A 16558-nucleotide genomic window follows, 5' to 3' on the forward strand; every position below is an offset into this window, starting at 1 on the left:
AATGGCTGCCATGACCTCTAGCAGTAGTCTTGTCATCCTAGTACTGAGGAAAGAGTCTATACTTGTTTGGGGGCATTCGTTAGCTGTTGGGGGAGGGAGGTGCAATTGGACCTTGCCAGGGGGGTGGGAGGAAGGGGGAACAACATAACACTTGCTGGTTGGTTCCAGAAGTTAGGTCAATGTAGCACTTGCATAGCTAACAGGGAAAAATTAGTCCAGGTTCACAATCCTGTACCCAAAATGCTTGGGACCAGAGACATTTTGAATTTTATAATTTTTCGGTTTCTGGAACGGTGTTACCAGTGGCGATTCATATACGTCGAATACTGCAGCCCTGCCTTGATGACATCACTTCCTCTTTCCTTTCTGGCTGGAGGCGACAGAGAGAAGTATTCAGAGCCGCAGAAGGCAACAAATATGAATTGCTGTGGCCACTAAACTACTATCAGCATAGAATGAAGTCTTTGAAATGACTGTGGGGCCAGGTTTTACTTTTGATGCTAAAAGTAAACAAATTGGTAATAACACACAAAAAAATGTCATTTTTGGAGCTAGTCAGTTTTGTTTAGAAATTCGGATAAAGGATCTTGTACCTGTACTATTTTTTTCTGAGGTCTTACATGCCCAGTTAGTTATGTGGGTGCAGGCAATGATTATTCCAGCAGCCGTCACTGTCTGGCTAAGCATTTTATTAAGATTAAAGAAATCTGTAAATAAGATGAGTTCCAGGTTTGCAACTACATAGATTTTGGGTTACCTATTTCACAGTACAAAGAATGTAGGGGATGGCGAGATATGTCATATAGCGGGATTATCTAATGAGAAAAGGCAGAACAGGGTAACTCTACAGATATGTGACACAAAGACCACTTTGTGTGTAGCAGTGTTCACCTTGCTCAGGACTTGTAGTCGTTTCTTCTCCTTGTCATTTCTGGCCAGTAAGGCAAACTGCTGCATGAGCAGAGGGGTAGGTGGTGTGGTGATGTCCAGGTAATATTTAAAGGCTTGGAAGATGGTGCAAGGTGGGATACGATCCTCATCCGTCCAGTTACTGATGACACCTGTCACAAGAGTCCACCATTAATGTATTTAATATCAAACTATTATGTGGCCTGGGATACCTCTGGAGAGTTATAGAAATAAATGCTCTTTTCATCCCAGTTGACTTTTACATATCTGCCGAGCTTGCAGGCCACAATCTGGCTGATATTCAGAAGCAAGTGGGAGGTTTGTAGCAATGCCCGCTACCTAAGCAAAGTGGCCAGAGTTATGTGTTTTAAAAGGGTGGTTTGGGAGAGCAAGGAGGGGGGGGGAAGCCTTCTACACTCAGCAGCAAAGTGTTCATCCATTAAACATGTGCAGCACTAGTTTTGACAGGTCGTAGAAGTAGAAATTGAAAAGTTTTAGAGCAGAATCTAGGAGAAATGGATGTTTATATGTGCCAGGTGTGATACGAGGATGTTAAGACTCCCTGATTGTTTTATGTTCATTAGAGCATGGCCAAGAAATGATATAATTGCGAGAGACTGAATTTGGGCTACCTGACTACAACTCACCTTGTTTGTAAAAGTTTTCTTAATGGCGTCATGAGGTAGTCAGAGGTGACGATTATTTGCGCGGCGCTCTCTGTCCTTCCTCTCCATGTCTAGTGCTTTTAATTTTGTTCTTTTGTTTTTAATACTGTATATGTTTTATCTTATGAGCTGCTAAAGTGTAAACGGGCTATAAATTAATAAAAATAAAATAAATATAACCCCCCCCAATAAAGATGTGTTTTGTGAATCCCGATTACTGCTTTATGTACATTTTACACTCCGTAAAAGTGCTTAATAAATGGAAATAGATGAAATAGAAAAGAACAGTACTACTACTATGAATTATTTCTATAGCGCTACCAGACGCATGCAGCACTGTACAGAGTCACAAAGAAGAAAACAGTCCCTGCTCCAAAGAGCTTACAATCTAAACAGCCAAGACAGACAAATAGGATGTCATGGATACAGTTAAGGGGACCAGTTGGCTGGGCTGGAGGGCAGAGGAGAAGGGTTAAGGATTGAAAGCTATATTTCAAAAAGATGGGTTTTCCGTCTGCTTATAAACAAGGGAAGGGAAGGGGCTTGACGGACAAACTCAGGTAATATATTCCAGGCATAGGGGGCAAAGTCTGGAATTGGCAGTGGAGGAGAAGGGTAACGTTAAGAGTGACTTATCTGAGGATCGGAGTTCTCTGGGAGGTGTATAAGGAGAGAGAAGCGAGGAGAGATATTGAGGGGCAGCAGAAGGTCAGCAATAAGATCTTGAACTCTATGTGATGGCAGATAGGAAGTCCATGAAGAGACTTAAGGAGAGGGGTGACATGAGCGTAGCGAAGTTAGTAGAAGATGAGTCGCGCAGCAGAGTTTTGCACAGATTGCAAGGGGGAGAGGCGACACTGCGGGATACCAGTTAGGAGTAGATTGCAGATTACTGCTACTATGTCTTACTTCTAGGCATACGCAGCGCTGTACACATCACGCCACGCACTGGCTGTCGTTGACATTCTCTGCTTACCTAAAGCAGTGTTCCGCTCTTCCAGGAGCTCCACCTTTACCATCTGGTTGGTTGGGGGCGCATCCTCCAGTCGCTCGATCAGCGCATTGACTAAGTCTTCATGGTTGCCTGGGAATACTCCTAGGTGGTCTCCAGGCAGGTAGTTCAGCTCTTGGTGGGCATTAGTGTGAAGACGCAAGAATATTGTTGATCGGCTGTTGGGAAGGAAATTTGATATTTTACATATACAGTGGTACCTTGGATTACGAGCATAATCCGAACCAGGAGCATGCTCGTAATCCAAAATGCTCGATTATCAAAGCGAGTTTCCCCATAGGAAATAATGGAAACTCGCTTTGATACGTTCCCCCCCCCCCCGATAACTGGCATCGCTCCCCCCCTGCTCGCAAAGGCCCCCCTCGCTCAAACGGCCCCCCCCGCCCGAACCGCCCCCCGCCCGAACAACTTAAACTTACCCCCCTCCCCGTCTGGCACCGGCACCGGCACGCAGGCACAGATTGTGCCGGTGCCTAGAAGATCTTCTGGCTTCTGCCTGCCTTGAGCATGCATCTGCGCAAGAATCTCGGCGAGAGGGAAAATTAGAAGTCCTTGAGCATGCGCAGATGCATGCTCAAGGCAGGCAGAAGCCGGAAGATCTTCTAGGCACCGGCACAATCTGTGCCTGCGTGCCGGTGCCAGACGGGGAGAAGTAAGTTTAAGTTGTTCGGGCGGGGGGGCCGGTACGCACGGGAGGGGGGGTGCCGGTTGGAGCGAGGGGGCCTTTGCGAGAGGGGGGAGCAATGCCGGTTATCAGGGGGGGTGCTCACAAATCGAGTCAACACTCAGTTTGCGAGTCAAAAGTTTGCTGAGTGTTTTGCTCGTCTTGCAAAACACTCGCAAACCGGGTTACTCGCAAACCGAGGTTTGACTGTATTTACTATGTTCCACCCCCAACCTCCCCTACATGGTGGTGAACATTTTGCTGCCCGCTGCTGGCATTATTCCTTGATATTCAATTCTAAGATCTATCCAGGCTTCAGCGTTGAATATCTTTTTTTCCCCTTTGTGAGCCAGCTAAATCAGTTTCAGCCCAAACCCGCTTAAAGATAGCATCGCTATTTATGGGGCTCAATTTAAGTGGTTAACTTATACAGCGAGAGGCTGAAAATCAGAACCCAACTCCTCCCCTAGAAAGCTCACAAGTTAGCCACTTTTGAATTCGGCACAAACTGGTCATTTTCATGCTGCTGGTAAAATGAACAGACGTAAATAAGCGATGTGACCAGTCAGCAGCCGTTTCTGGCCAGTACATATCTTTCTATATCTCTGTGCATTTAGACACTGAGATTCAAAAATGCTTCTGGGACTTACTTGCTAGGGCCCAACTGCACATGCCATAAGGTCCTGCTTGAACTGGTGGGAGTACAGGCTGAGTGTAGCCTCACTTTTGAGGACATGTCTGGGGGTCCGGACTGCTTTTTAAAACCTGCCACTTTTGTCCGGGTTTTGAAAAGCTTCCTGTCATAATCATATCAAGAAGGGGCATGCGTGGGCGCAACGCGGTGAAGTCATTGTCTGGGGGTGGGGCGGAAAAAGGTGGGAAAGAGGCTGAACTAGGCGGTCCATCTTCAAATTCACCTGCCTCTGCTTCAAAACCCTAGCAGGCTCTTCTCCAATCTACCTATCCGAGCACCTTGAAATTGCTGGCCCCTCTCGTACACGAAACACCTACCTGTTCTCCTTTCCCTCCCTGAAAGGCTGCCTCTACAAGAAATTTCTCGACAGATCCCTAGCATTCCAAGCGGGCAAATGGAACAAATGCCTCACAGCACTCATCTCCAATTCCCCCCCCCCCTACCAAATGTTCAGGAAGGCAATCAAAACCTACCTTTTTGATAAATTCCTCTAACTTCTCCCCCCCTCTTCCTTGCCTCCTCCTCGGACCTTGACTTACCTCAGACTCTCGACTCCTCCAATCCTGTCAGCCACCAAATGGCTTAACAAAATAGATCACCCTATCCAACTAATCACCCCTTCTTCGTTACCTCCCTTACTAAATGCTTCTGCTTTGCTTTATCGAACTCCGCAGTATATATCACCGCCGTATGTAACACTACTGTATGAACTCCGCTATATATATGCAACTTACAGCAAATGTAACTTCTCTGCAATTGTAACCGACCTGAAAAATAACTTCACCGTAAATGTAGCGTCGCCAAAAATGTAAATGTAGCTATGCAAAAAAAAAAAAAAAAAAAGTGTAACTTCGCTGTAATGTACAGTCTCTTCATCTGTTAACCGCATAGAACTTCCATGGTAATACGGTATACAAAAATAAAGTTATTATTATTATTATTATTGGTCCGAATTTTCCTGAAGGAAAATCTGGTAACCCTAATTTTATTAGGTATTTATCTACCGACTCTCAAGTTTAAATCAGGTACTCAAGCATTTTCCCTCCCTGTCCCGGTGGGCTCACAGTCTAACTGCCAGACTTGTAGCTCTTGCTTTTTTGGCCAACATAATGCAGAGTGAGAGGAAGTGTCTTCGCCTCTGACACCCTGGTTGTTGTACAAGTTTCTGGAAGGGATAAAAGTCTTTGGCTGGAGGTGTAAAGAAATAAGAGGTGACAGTAGCGGAGGCTTCTGTACTTCCTTGAAGGTTTCAGCTGGAACAGGGAACAACCCACTGTTGCCCTTAAGGAGTTGGAAAAAAAGGAGAAACTTCAGGGGATCCTGGTCTAGGGTTACCAGATGTCTGAGAAAACCTGGACCTATCCTCTTTTTAGAGTACTGCCCGGGTGGGGTTTTCCAAAGCCTGGCAGTTTGTCAGAGTTTTGGAAGGTCCTGAGCTCAGGGTGGGGCTGGGAGTAGATCAAGGTGGAGCTACCTGTCCTCTTTTTTTTTTTTTACAGACAAGTTTCAAGTTTAAGTTTATTTAAAAAATTTATATACCGCCCAATCGGCCTTCTAGGCGGTGAACATTGTCTTAAAAACATATATGGAATAACAATGCATCCTTTAAAACAATAATCATTATTAAAAACATTTAAAACCAAACAGAAACAAAAAAAGGGAAGAAGGGTAGAACTACAATTTATCAAGTACAAATAGAGAACATATAGGGAAAGAACAAAAAGGGAGGGAATAAAACTATGTAGCCCTAAAAAGGGCATTTAGGTCTCGAAAGCATCAAGAAAAAGAAATGTTTTAAAATTCGTCTTAAAATGATGAAGAGTTGATTCTTCCCGTAAGTAGATCGGGATATTATTCCTAAGAGATGGAGCACTGACAGAGAAAATGGTAGACCTCACTGTGTTGATAAACTTCAGAGACGAAACAGACAAAATCTGGTAAACCCTATCCTGGTCCTGAGAAGCAGGAGGGGACTTCATAAAGAAGAGAACATCAGAGCTCTTCCCATTTGGGTTAACTAATTTGCAAGCTGTACAGGGGTAAAAGAAAGAGTCTGTAGGAACACATAAATGATTACACTGTTATTTTCCCTCCCTGCCTATGCTTATTTCTTTTTGCTTAAAGACTATTCCTAAATAAACTTTGTGGTTCAGAAATCTGATTCTGGGCTTGACTTAGTTATTGAGGGCCAGTGGAAAATGGAGTGTATGCGGACTGGACTTTGCCAATGGCTCCCCAGTGTTACCTGCAAGCACCACAAAAAGCTAGTTTATTCAGTCTAAAGTGGAGGAGATGGCCAGATGAATGGGCAGTCTGGCTGAACTCTCATGGCTCCTTGTGACCTTGGGCAAGTCACGTAACCTTCCCCTTGCCTCAGGTACAAGCTTAGACTGCAAGTCCTCTTGAGACAGGGAAATATCTCTAGTACCTGAATATAATTCACCTTGAGCTACAACTGAAGAAGACACAAGACAAATTCAAATAAAAATAACCTTGCTGAGCCTGCTGCTAGTGTGGCAGCGATTGCATAACTCTGAGGAAGAAAGAAAGAGAACAGTAGGACTTAGAAGTAAAAGCTGCAAATTGAAAAGTGTCAAACCTTGATTTGGGGCTTTGCAAGTTTTGCCGAGACAAAAGCCGAGCAGCGTAGACTTTCTTCTTGTGAATACTGTAGAGAGCTGTCAATAAAGAGAGATAACGTGTGAATTACAGACAGATGAAAGGCCTCCATCTGCATACTCAAACTAAAGAGCTCCAGTCACTGAGGTACACTTGAGATAGGAAAATTGATGCAGACCCTACAGAAATATTTAGAGGGCCATTTTTGAAAAGGACGTCAGTCCGATTTGGATGTTTCCTGCCAAACTTGCAAAGTTGAAAGCACAGAAACGTCCATTTTCAAAAGCCAAAGCGCTAGACGTCCAAAAATCATAAGTGTTCGAGGCTTGTGCGGTTAAGACTGAGCTTACAGGAATGGGACAGTGACAAACTCACAGGGACGGGACGAGGAAACTGATTTCCTGTGGGGACGGGGACAAATTTGTCCCTGTATCGGTCTCTAATCCAAATCCAGAGCATTTGGACAAGGGAGGACCAGCATTATGATGGACTGACCACACAGACATGCCAACAGAGGACACCTTAGATGGCACTGCTGTGAACTTCACATAGAGTGCCAGAACTGCATCTCATTATGTACCCCTTGTAATTTATAATGAGCCCCCCAAAACCTATTAGACCCATCTCTCTATCACCCCAATTGCCCTCGTGTTTACAGGTGGCACCTATATGGCAGTAGAATAGGGTTTTGGTGCCATAACACTTTCCACCATAAATGTAGTGGTTAGAGTGGCTTATGGTTCATCAGCCCACTCACCAGGCTACTGTGTGATGCTTTACTATGGTTTTCCATACCAAGTGTTGCTGTTCTAGAGACAGGTATGTACTCTCATTCAGATCTTTGCGGGGGTGGGAGGGGGTTAGTGAGCAGTGGGGGAATGTGTGTGAGTGTGTGGGGGAGGGGTCATACCTTAATGTATCCAGTGGTCATTTGTTCAGTTTGTGTATCTTTATGATATTTAGATGCTTATAAAACAAGTCTAGAGTCCGAACGTCATTAGTTCTGTCCAGGACATCTTGGAAAAGGTTTGATTATTGCTACAAGAAGTCCAAGTTAAGCCCGCCCAAAGCCCATCCATAACCCACCTCCCAGCACACCCCTTGGAACTGTGAACGCACAGGGGGAGAATGTGTCACTAGATGTCCAGAACAAGGGGTTTGATTATAGGCACTGGGACGTCCAAGAGTCAACTTTTTGGTTGTTTTAGTCTATTTAGTAAAGCCATATGACCTTTCAGCCCCCTAGTCTCTTGGTCAGAAGTCCCAGTCACCACCCACTGCTTATTCCTTTTTGAGGACATGTCCGGGGGGTCTGGACAGCTTTTCAAAACCCGGCACTTTGCCCTCCTGCACAATGAGAGCAGGTAGCGAGGGGGGGGGGGTGCTGGGGAGGATTCTGCAAGAGCTTTCTGTAAGGAAAGAGTCCCTTCTGCTTTACCTTGGGTGAGTTCTGGTGCCTCTGCTACAAAGGTCAGGCGGAATTTGCTTCTCTTCCAGCTCCGGTCATTACTGATGAGGGAGTTATTTGCCTTCTCAATGTTCACATCATCTCCCACACAGAACACATCACACGCTGCCTGCATGCAATAGAATATTGTCAGGGATTTTAATTTTTTTTGCTTTTCTTTCTTTTTGGCTCAGCAATATCCTCTTGCTGCTTTGGATTTTCACTGGGTTATCGCACCTCCTACAAACTCAGCCCAGTTGTTGCAGAAGCAGCATTTGGCTAAGGTCCACAATCAACTTCTTCCCATATCCAACACCCATGGATTCCTAAACTCACCACTAGGTGTCATTATTGTCCAACGATTGGAGCTCTCTCCCCACTTAAAGGCTGGAAATATCACCTCTACAGAATCTCTAGGAGCCCAGTGAATTAGGACAGTGTCCAGGCAGGGCCACAGAACATCTTTTTGGTTAGAGGGGCCAAACTAACCAACCAATCTCCCCCTGATGTTTTGTGGGGTAAAATATTGCTAGAACCATGGCCCCAGTGGTCCACTTCATTTTGCTGCTTATGGACCCAGGAATCCTTCCCAGGTACTCCGCGTAATAATACTCAGCACTGAGTCACCCTTCTGTATTTTGAAGAACAAAAATCTTACCACATCCTCTGGCAATGCGTTCCAGAGCTTAACTATTCTTGGAGTGAAAAAGTATTTCCTCCTATTGATTTAAAAAAATATTTCCCTGTAATTTTGAGTGCCCTCTAGACTCTGTAATTTTGGATGGACTAAAAAAAAATAAATATCAATTCACTTGCACCCATTCTACACCACTCAGGATTTTGTAGACTCTATTCCATCCCCTTTATCATTTTGGTCGCTCTTCTTTGAACCTTTTCTAGATCTGCTATAACTTTTTTGCGATAAGGCGACCAGAAATGAATGCAATACTCAAGGTGAGGTCGCACCATGAAGTGATATAGAGGCATTATAACATTCTTGTTTACCATCCCTTTTCTAATAATTCCTAGCATCTTGTTTGCTTTTTTGGCTGCCACTGCACATTGGGTGGAAGGTTTCATCGTATTGGCTATGATGACACCCAGATCCTTTTCTTGGGCACTAACCCCCAAGGTGGACCCTAGCATCAGGTAACTGATTCAGGTTATTCTTCCTAATATGCATCATTTTGCATTTGTCCACATTAAGGGCTCCTTTTCCAAGGGGGGGGGGGTTAGGGCCTTAAAGTGTGGAATAGCGTGCGCTAGCCACTAGCACCTCCTCTTGAGCAGGTGGTAGTTTTTCAGCTAGCACGCTAATCCGGTGCGTGTGCTAAAAACGCTAGCGCTCCTACGTAAAAGGAGCCCTAAATTTCATCTGCCACTTGAATGCCTAATCTTCCAATTTCCTAAGGTCTGCCTTCAATTTTTCACAGTCTGCAGATGTTATAACAACTTTGAAGTTTAGTGTCATCTGCAAATTTAATCACCTAACTTGTCATTTCTATTTCCAAATCATTTATAAATAAGTTAAATAGCAGTGGTCCCTGTGGCACTCCACTCTTTACTCCACCGTGGTTCACTAGCCCACCCACCAGGCTACTTAAGCCACCTGTGTGATGCTCTACTAGGCATTCCCATAACAGGTGCAGCCGTTCTAGAGGTAGGTATGTACTGTTACATTCAGAGTTTTGGAAGGGGGTCAGTGACCACTGGGAGAGTGTGTGTGTGGGGGGTGTGGGACATTACCTGGCTTAATCCCTCTAGTGGTTATCTGGTCAATTTGGGTATCTTTTTGGCACATAGATGCTTTTTTAACAGGTCTAGCCACGGGTGTCTAATTCTGTACAGGAAACGTTTGATTATCACCACAAGACATCCAAGTGGTAAGCCTGCCCAAAGCCCGCCCATATCACGCCTCCAACATGCCCCCTCGAACTTTGGATGCACAGTGGCTAAGAAGCTTAGCTAGATGTCCAGGAAGTCGGTTTCGAAAATCGGCACTTGGATGTGTTGTGATAAAAATGTCCAAGTGCCAATTTACATTGCATTACATTAGTGACTTTTATTCTGCCTTAGCCTCGCAGTTCTAGGCGGATTACAAAAGAGGTAAGCTGGACATTTCCAGGAGAATTACAGAATCAGATGCTAATTACAAGACTGTGACTTGGTCTGAAATAAGGGATAGCTAAGGTACGGTATTGATAATAATAACTTTATTTTATATACCGCAATACCATAAGCAGTTCAGAGCGGTTTACAGAGGAAGAGACTGTACGCAGACAGCGATGTTACAAAAAAAATACTTTCAATTACATAGTAAGAGAGTAGTTAGGTAAGTCCGGAAGAATTTCAGAGATACAAGTATTTCAGAGATAATAACAGGCAGGAAGGAGTCAGAAAAATTTGTCAAAGAGATAGGTTTTAATTGATTTCCTGAAGGATTGGTAGGAGGGAGAATTAGCTTGTCTTGCCAAAATTCCTGAGTGTTTTGTAATCAGACGTTGTTATCAGTAAGTGAGCGAGATGGTGGTCTAGTTTCACGGTCTGATCTATGCCATCTTAGTCTTTTGAAAATGGTCTTTTTTTCACCACTGGAATTATAGTGCACTTGCGTTGTTGATTGTACAAAAAACCTGAGAGGTACTAAGAGCTCCTTTTACTAAGCTGCACCAGTGGTTTTAGTGCGTGTTAAATTGTCCCGTACGGGCGTCAGAATGGATGTTCTGAGGAGCCGCTCTGAGGATTGTCTCTCCAATACAACATTTCTAACAGACCTCAGGCAGTTATTGCTTACCAGATTCCTAAACGGAGGGGCCGTAGTGCCGCTGGTGCCTCGTGGCCTACTGTCACCCCTGCAGCTGGCGATATCGGGGAGCTCCTCAGACGGATGCAGGGAGCTTTTTTGGTGTCGGAGAGGGGCCCGCAGAGGAACAGCGGTGAGAGCGAGGCCGTGGCAGTTCCTCTGGGATTAGAAACATCTTTAAGCCCCGACGTTAGGGCGCCGCCCCCGCAGCCTCAGCTAAGCAGCTGTCCAAAGGGTATGGGAACCCCGGATGTCGGGGCTTTGCCTTCCCCTGAGGCAAGTAGTCCAACGCAGAGCCTGCTGTTAGGAGCTCATATTGAAATGAGCTCCTTGGAAAAAGCTGAGAGTAAATCAACTAAGGAGAGGCAAGCAAGTCCTCAGGGACAGCGACAAGGAATTCCAATGGATGGTGAGCACTATGACACTTCTATTTCTTTAATTTCCTTGGAAAAACCCTCAGAAGTAACTCTGGACTCATTGTGGGATCTTATGGCCAGACTAGTGAAGACCAAAAGTCCCAAACTTCAGTTAATAGAGGGGGAACTGCCTCAACATTCTACTGAACTTAAAGTATTGAAAAACGAATTGACTGCTTCTAATTCTTCTGTTCAGAAACTTGAACAGGGAATAAAATCATCTAAACATAAGAACATAAGAAGTTGCCTCCGCTGAGGCAGACCAGAGGTCCATCTCGCCCAGCAGTCCGCTCCCGCGGCGGCCCATCAGACCTATTGCCTGAGCAGTGGTCCCTGACTATTTCTATAACCTACCTCTACTCCTATCTGTACCCCTCAATCCCTTTGTCCTCTAGGAATCTATCCAAACCTTCTTTGAAGCCCTGTAACGTGCTCCTGCCTACCACAGCCTCCGGAAGCGCATTTCACCCTCTGGGTGAAAAAGAACTTCCTAGCTACAGGATATTCTAATGAAAGATAATATAAATCTTAGGAGAAAGATGGAGAATTTGGAAAATAACTCCAGATACAACAATTTAAGATTAATTAATTTTCCTAAGCTACCATTGGTATCACCTAGAGAAATGTTTAAGAGATATTTTCTTGAAGTTTTGGGGGCTTCAGAAGATTCAATACCTCCTTTATCACGAGTTTATTATTTACCTAACAAGAATAAATCGTTAAATAGGTCTTCGGACCAAGGACAATTGGATGTATCGGAGTTATTGGAGAAATCTGATAAAGAGACTGTAGAACAAAGTACTTTGATTGTAACAGTAGCCCTCTCTATTGATAAAGTTTGGTTGTTAAAATTATTCTTTAAAAATAGACAGAAAGAATTTATGGGCTTTAAAGTACAGATATTTCCTGATTTATCACGAAAGACTCAAAAGTGTCGTGGTGAATTTCTAATGTTGAAGCCAGGTGTTACATCTTTAGGTGCTACCTTTTATTTACGACATCCCTGTAAGTGTATAGTGCATCACCGAACAGTTAAATATGTTTTCTTTGAACCTAGTCATTTGACTTCCTTTCTAGCGCTCTCCCGTTTGAAGGCAGAAAAATCATAAGTCCTAAGATTATTGATTAATCCCAGCAATCATCCCTCTAGCTAACTTCAAGTGTAAGAGTGTTCATTTTGTTCAATTCTTTTCTTTGTTCTCGCTAAGGAATCTTGGATCCCATAATTTGAGGACTTGAGCATATTAGTTATAATGATCTTAATGTTGTTGAAGTATTTCTTGCTCTATGTAGATTTACTAATCTTGCTTTCTGTACAAGTTTTTCTTAATTATATGATTCAAAAATCAATAAATATACTTAACAATAAATTTGATATTACTAAAAAAAAAAAAAAAAAAATTGTCCCGTACGCCAGACGCTAACACCACCATTGAGCTGGCATTAGTTTTTGGCATGTAACGCGGGGTTAGCGCGCAGGGCAATGTAGCGCACAAGAAAAACTGGTTTTTCCTCACTATATAATTAAGCTCTGGAATTCCGATCTTCTTGCCTACTCTCTGCCCTATATGCAAATCTCTCCTTATCCTGAAAACCTGACCTTCCTAGATTGGGAGTGAAATCACCGATTTGAGGTTCATTTAGTGACAATAGAAAGAAAAGCTGAAAAGTGAATACCTTGAAGACTTTTTTGGCCCACGTCCTGAAAGACTCTTCTTGACCACAAAGTTCATCACCCTCTCCCATCTTAAGAATCCGTTCCCCTCCCAGTTCCTCCATTAGAGTATCCACGGCACGGGCGAAGGCACAGAAGTGAGGATATGCTCTGGATCCCAGGCCAAACACGGAAAACCTGTAAGCCACAAGCAAAGTCGCAAATGAATCACAACTGGTTATGTTATCATAGAGCAGCATAGGGGTTCTTTGACGATAACGCTAAATGCTAACGCGTCTATAGAATATAACGGATCCCATAATCATGTATGCGCTCGCACATACATGGTTATTTCTGCCACTTAAGAAAAATAATCTTGTCTTTTCCCAGCAATGCCATAGAAACTGGTTTTCCTTGTTAGTTTAACAGTTTGGCGAGAGTGTGGCGCAGTGGTTAAAGCTACAGCTTCAGCACCCTGAGGTTGTGGGTTCAAAGCCACGCTGCTCCTTGTGACCCTGAGCAAGTCACTTAATCCCCCCCATTGCCCCAGGTATGTTAGATAGATTGTGAATAGGGGAAAATGCTTGAGTACCTGAATAAATTCATGTAAACCGCTCTGAGAGAACAGTATAGAAAAATGAATGAATAAATAAATTAGGGGGGTGACCCACCAGGGGATCTTTTCAGTGATCCTTAATCTTTTCAGTGAAGTGCTGCCCATTAGCAGCTGTTTCTCAAGTCCTAGGGTTGCCAGATTTTCTCTTTAATTCCCCCCCCCCCCAAACCTCCTGTCTCCTTCCCCAAGATCTGAAAGGCCTCTGTGCATGCATGGACGGTGACACAATGGCATGACATGCATGCGCATGTGCATATGACATCATCGCATTGACATCCATGCATGCACAGAGGGCCTTCAGACGCAGCTCCGAGCTCGGACACTTCCAAAACCCGGACAAACTGCTGGGTTTTGGAAATCTCTCCGGGCACCCGGACAGTCCTCTGAAAAGAGGACATGCAGGGGTTTTCATTGGCGGCTGGTAACCCTATCAAGTCCTAAACTTTCTTGGTAGCAGGTGTAACTCCCCAAAGTGATCTCGTAGGACGTAGACATTTAAATCGTCCGGCGCCTATTAGCTGCGTATCAATCACGATTAGACGCTGTTTACAGAATCCAAAATCTTAGGCTCTGCTAATGTTGGGAAAGGTTTTACTGCCTACATTCTTTAGAGAATCGTGCCTGGCGGTGCCTATGTCTGTCTTCATCCACCATGACACGCCCACTTAGGCGTTAGGCACCGCTAAGTCCCATGCGATAGACGTCTACCTTTTTAAGAACTGGGTAGTCAGCTATCGTCCAATTAGTTTTGTTTCCATTTATGAGCTATTAAGGTTGTTTTTACAATTAAGGTAATAATAATAATTATTATTATTATTATTTATTTATATGCCGCCATGCCGGGAAGCGGCTCACAGCTTGAGAAAAACAATACATACATACATTTTTCAATAAAAATCTCAATAAAATACAATAAAAGGCAGTACATACATTTCAACAAAATTGATCAAGATAAAAATGCAAACCTTGCAGGTAAGAAACATAAGAAAAAAATGCAAACATGGTTGAAATAAGAGAAAAGGTAAAACCATTACGATGTCAGCCTATTAAATAACTGAGTCTTTAGTAATTTCCTAAAATCTAAATAAGAAGAAGCTTCTAACATCATTTTTCCGAGCGTCTAAGTTGGCAATTAAGGTGCCTCTGGCCCTTAATCCTCTTCCGAAATGGGGATTTATGGGCTGGCATTCAAAGCGGTTTAGTGGGCTTAAATCACTCAGAGCCACCTAGAACTTAACCAGGTAGCGTCAGTGAACGTTGGTTATGACGACCATCAAAAATGTAGGAAGGACAGGGGACGGTGCTGGGAGTTATGGCAGTGTCGGCAATATCTAGCACTAGCTTTCGCATAGCTAAGCAGGTGAATTTAAGAAATACCAGGAAGTTGCTGTGAGAGGTTGTGGCAGCCAGTTTGGAAAGGCAGCTGCTAGGAGTTGGAACCCGCTGGAGCTCCAGGAATTGCAGATAGGTCTGGGGAGGACTACCTTGCATTTGAGAGAATGAGGGGTGGGGTTTGTATGCTTAGGAAAAGGAGGTTTGAGTCATGTGATGGGACAAGGGGGCTTGGGACTGCAGGGCGGATCAGAGAGAATCTGCAGATTGGTTTATTTTATGTGGGTCCCAGCCAATATTCAGGCGGGGCTCGCAGAAATCTTTTATGCAGCCCCGGACGAATATTGGTCAGAACCATAGAAGCTTCGGTAGCCAGCACTGGGACAATTAGCCCCAGATAGTCGGAGCTGGTGCCCGCACATTACTCAGTACTGAATATCTGGAGCTAATTTAGCTATGTTTAGTGTTTAAAAGAACACCGACCACCACCAGCTAAATATTGACCCGTAAGTGTCTTGCCCAAAACATGCTCAGGCCATGTCCCATTGCCATTTGCACGCATTTGAATTGGAGATCTGCATATCCTGGCTTTGTAAAATGGGAACTTAGATGTTTCTATGCCAGTTTGGGCAAATCTCAAACGTGAACATGGACCTTAGTTTTATCTGGATGATTGCAGCAGGGTAAAGCAGTTGGGAAGATTTTCATCGGTAAAGGGGATGGAACTCCTCTCGTATGAGGAAAGACTAAAACGGTTAGGGGTCTTCAGCTTGGAAAAGAGATGGCTGAGGGGAGATAGGAAAATTCTGAGTGGAGTAGAGCGGGTACAAGTGGATCAATTTTTCACTCCATAAAAAATTATAAAAAGCAGGGGGCACTCGATGACGTTACAGGGAAGTACTTTTAAAACCAATAGGAGGAAATTTTTTTTCACTCGAAGAATAGTTAAGTTCTGGAACGCATTGCCAGAGGATGTGGTAAGAGCGGATAGCGTAGCTGGTTTTAAGGAAGGTTTGGACAAGTTCCTGGAGGAAAAGTCCATAGTCTGTTATTGAGAAAGACATGGGGGAAGCTACTGCTTGCCCTGGATCAGTAGCATGAAATGTTGCTACTCTTTGGAGTTCTAGAATCTTGTTACTCTGGGATTCCGGAATGTTGCTACTCTTTGAGGATTCTGCATGCAATCTTGGTACTGTTTGGGGGTTCCAGAATGTTATTTACTCTGAGATTCTGCAATGTTGCTACACCTTTGGTTTTGGCCAGGTACTAGTGACCTGGATTGGCCACCCTGAGAATGGGCTACTGGGCTTGATGGACCATTGGTCTGACCCAGTAAGGCTATTCTTATGTTCTTATCCATTATATTCTATGGGCGCCTTAGCATTTAGCATGTGTTAAATCGGTTAGCACATCTTAATGAAAGGACCCCTTGGTATGGATTTGAATAAAAAGTAAAAAAAACAACCAAACCCCCCCCCTTGCCCCAGTATAGCTGGAGCTATATTTCCCTATTATAAAAGGCAACAATAATTCATATTAATAAATGTACATGTACCTGACATTAGCCAAAGGTCCAGCACTCCCAAAATTATCTCTAGGTCTCGTCTCATCATAAGAAGATTTTCGTACATCTGAGTATGACGAAACACTGTTAAAGCGAACCTTGTAGCTCCTTAGGACAGGGGAAAAGCAGAGACATAAATTGACCTTGGCTATGAGATTTTACT

At 43.9% G+C, this 16558-nt stretch overlaps 1 protein-coding gene across 5 annotated transcripts in view; it reads right to left on the bottom strand.

Annotated features, from left to right (window-relative positions):
- NOS1 (nitric oxide synthase 1) overlaps nucleotides 1–16558 on the bottom strand; it is a 412853-nt gene that overhangs the window by 65947 nt on the left and 330348 nt on the right. For all 5 annotated transcript variants that reach the window (XM_033956098.1, XM_033956097.1, XM_033956099.1 and 2 more), the window contains 6 exons: nucleotides 16387–16503; nucleotides 12907–13081; nucleotides 8002–8140; nucleotides 6544–6622; nucleotides 2551–2744; nucleotides 892–1061 (listed from right to left, as the gene is read on the bottom strand). In XM_033956098.1, coding sequence (XP_033811989.1) covers nucleotides 892–1061; nucleotides 2551–2744; nucleotides 6544–6622; nucleotides 8002–8140; nucleotides 12907–13081; nucleotides 16387–16503 — 874 coding nt within the window. The remainder of the gene's footprint in view (nucleotides 1–891; nucleotides 1062–2550; nucleotides 2745–6543; nucleotides 6623–8001; nucleotides 8141–12906; nucleotides 13082–16386; nucleotides 16504–16558) is intronic.

The sequence above is a fragment of the Geotrypetes seraphini genome, chromosome 8 (assembly GCF_902459505.1).
Source record: "Geotrypetes seraphini chromosome 8, aGeoSer1.1, whole genome shotgun sequence".
In the NCBI taxonomy this organism is placed as follows: Eukaryota; Metazoa; Chordata; class Amphibia; order Gymnophiona; family Dermophiidae; genus Geotrypetes; species Geotrypetes seraphini.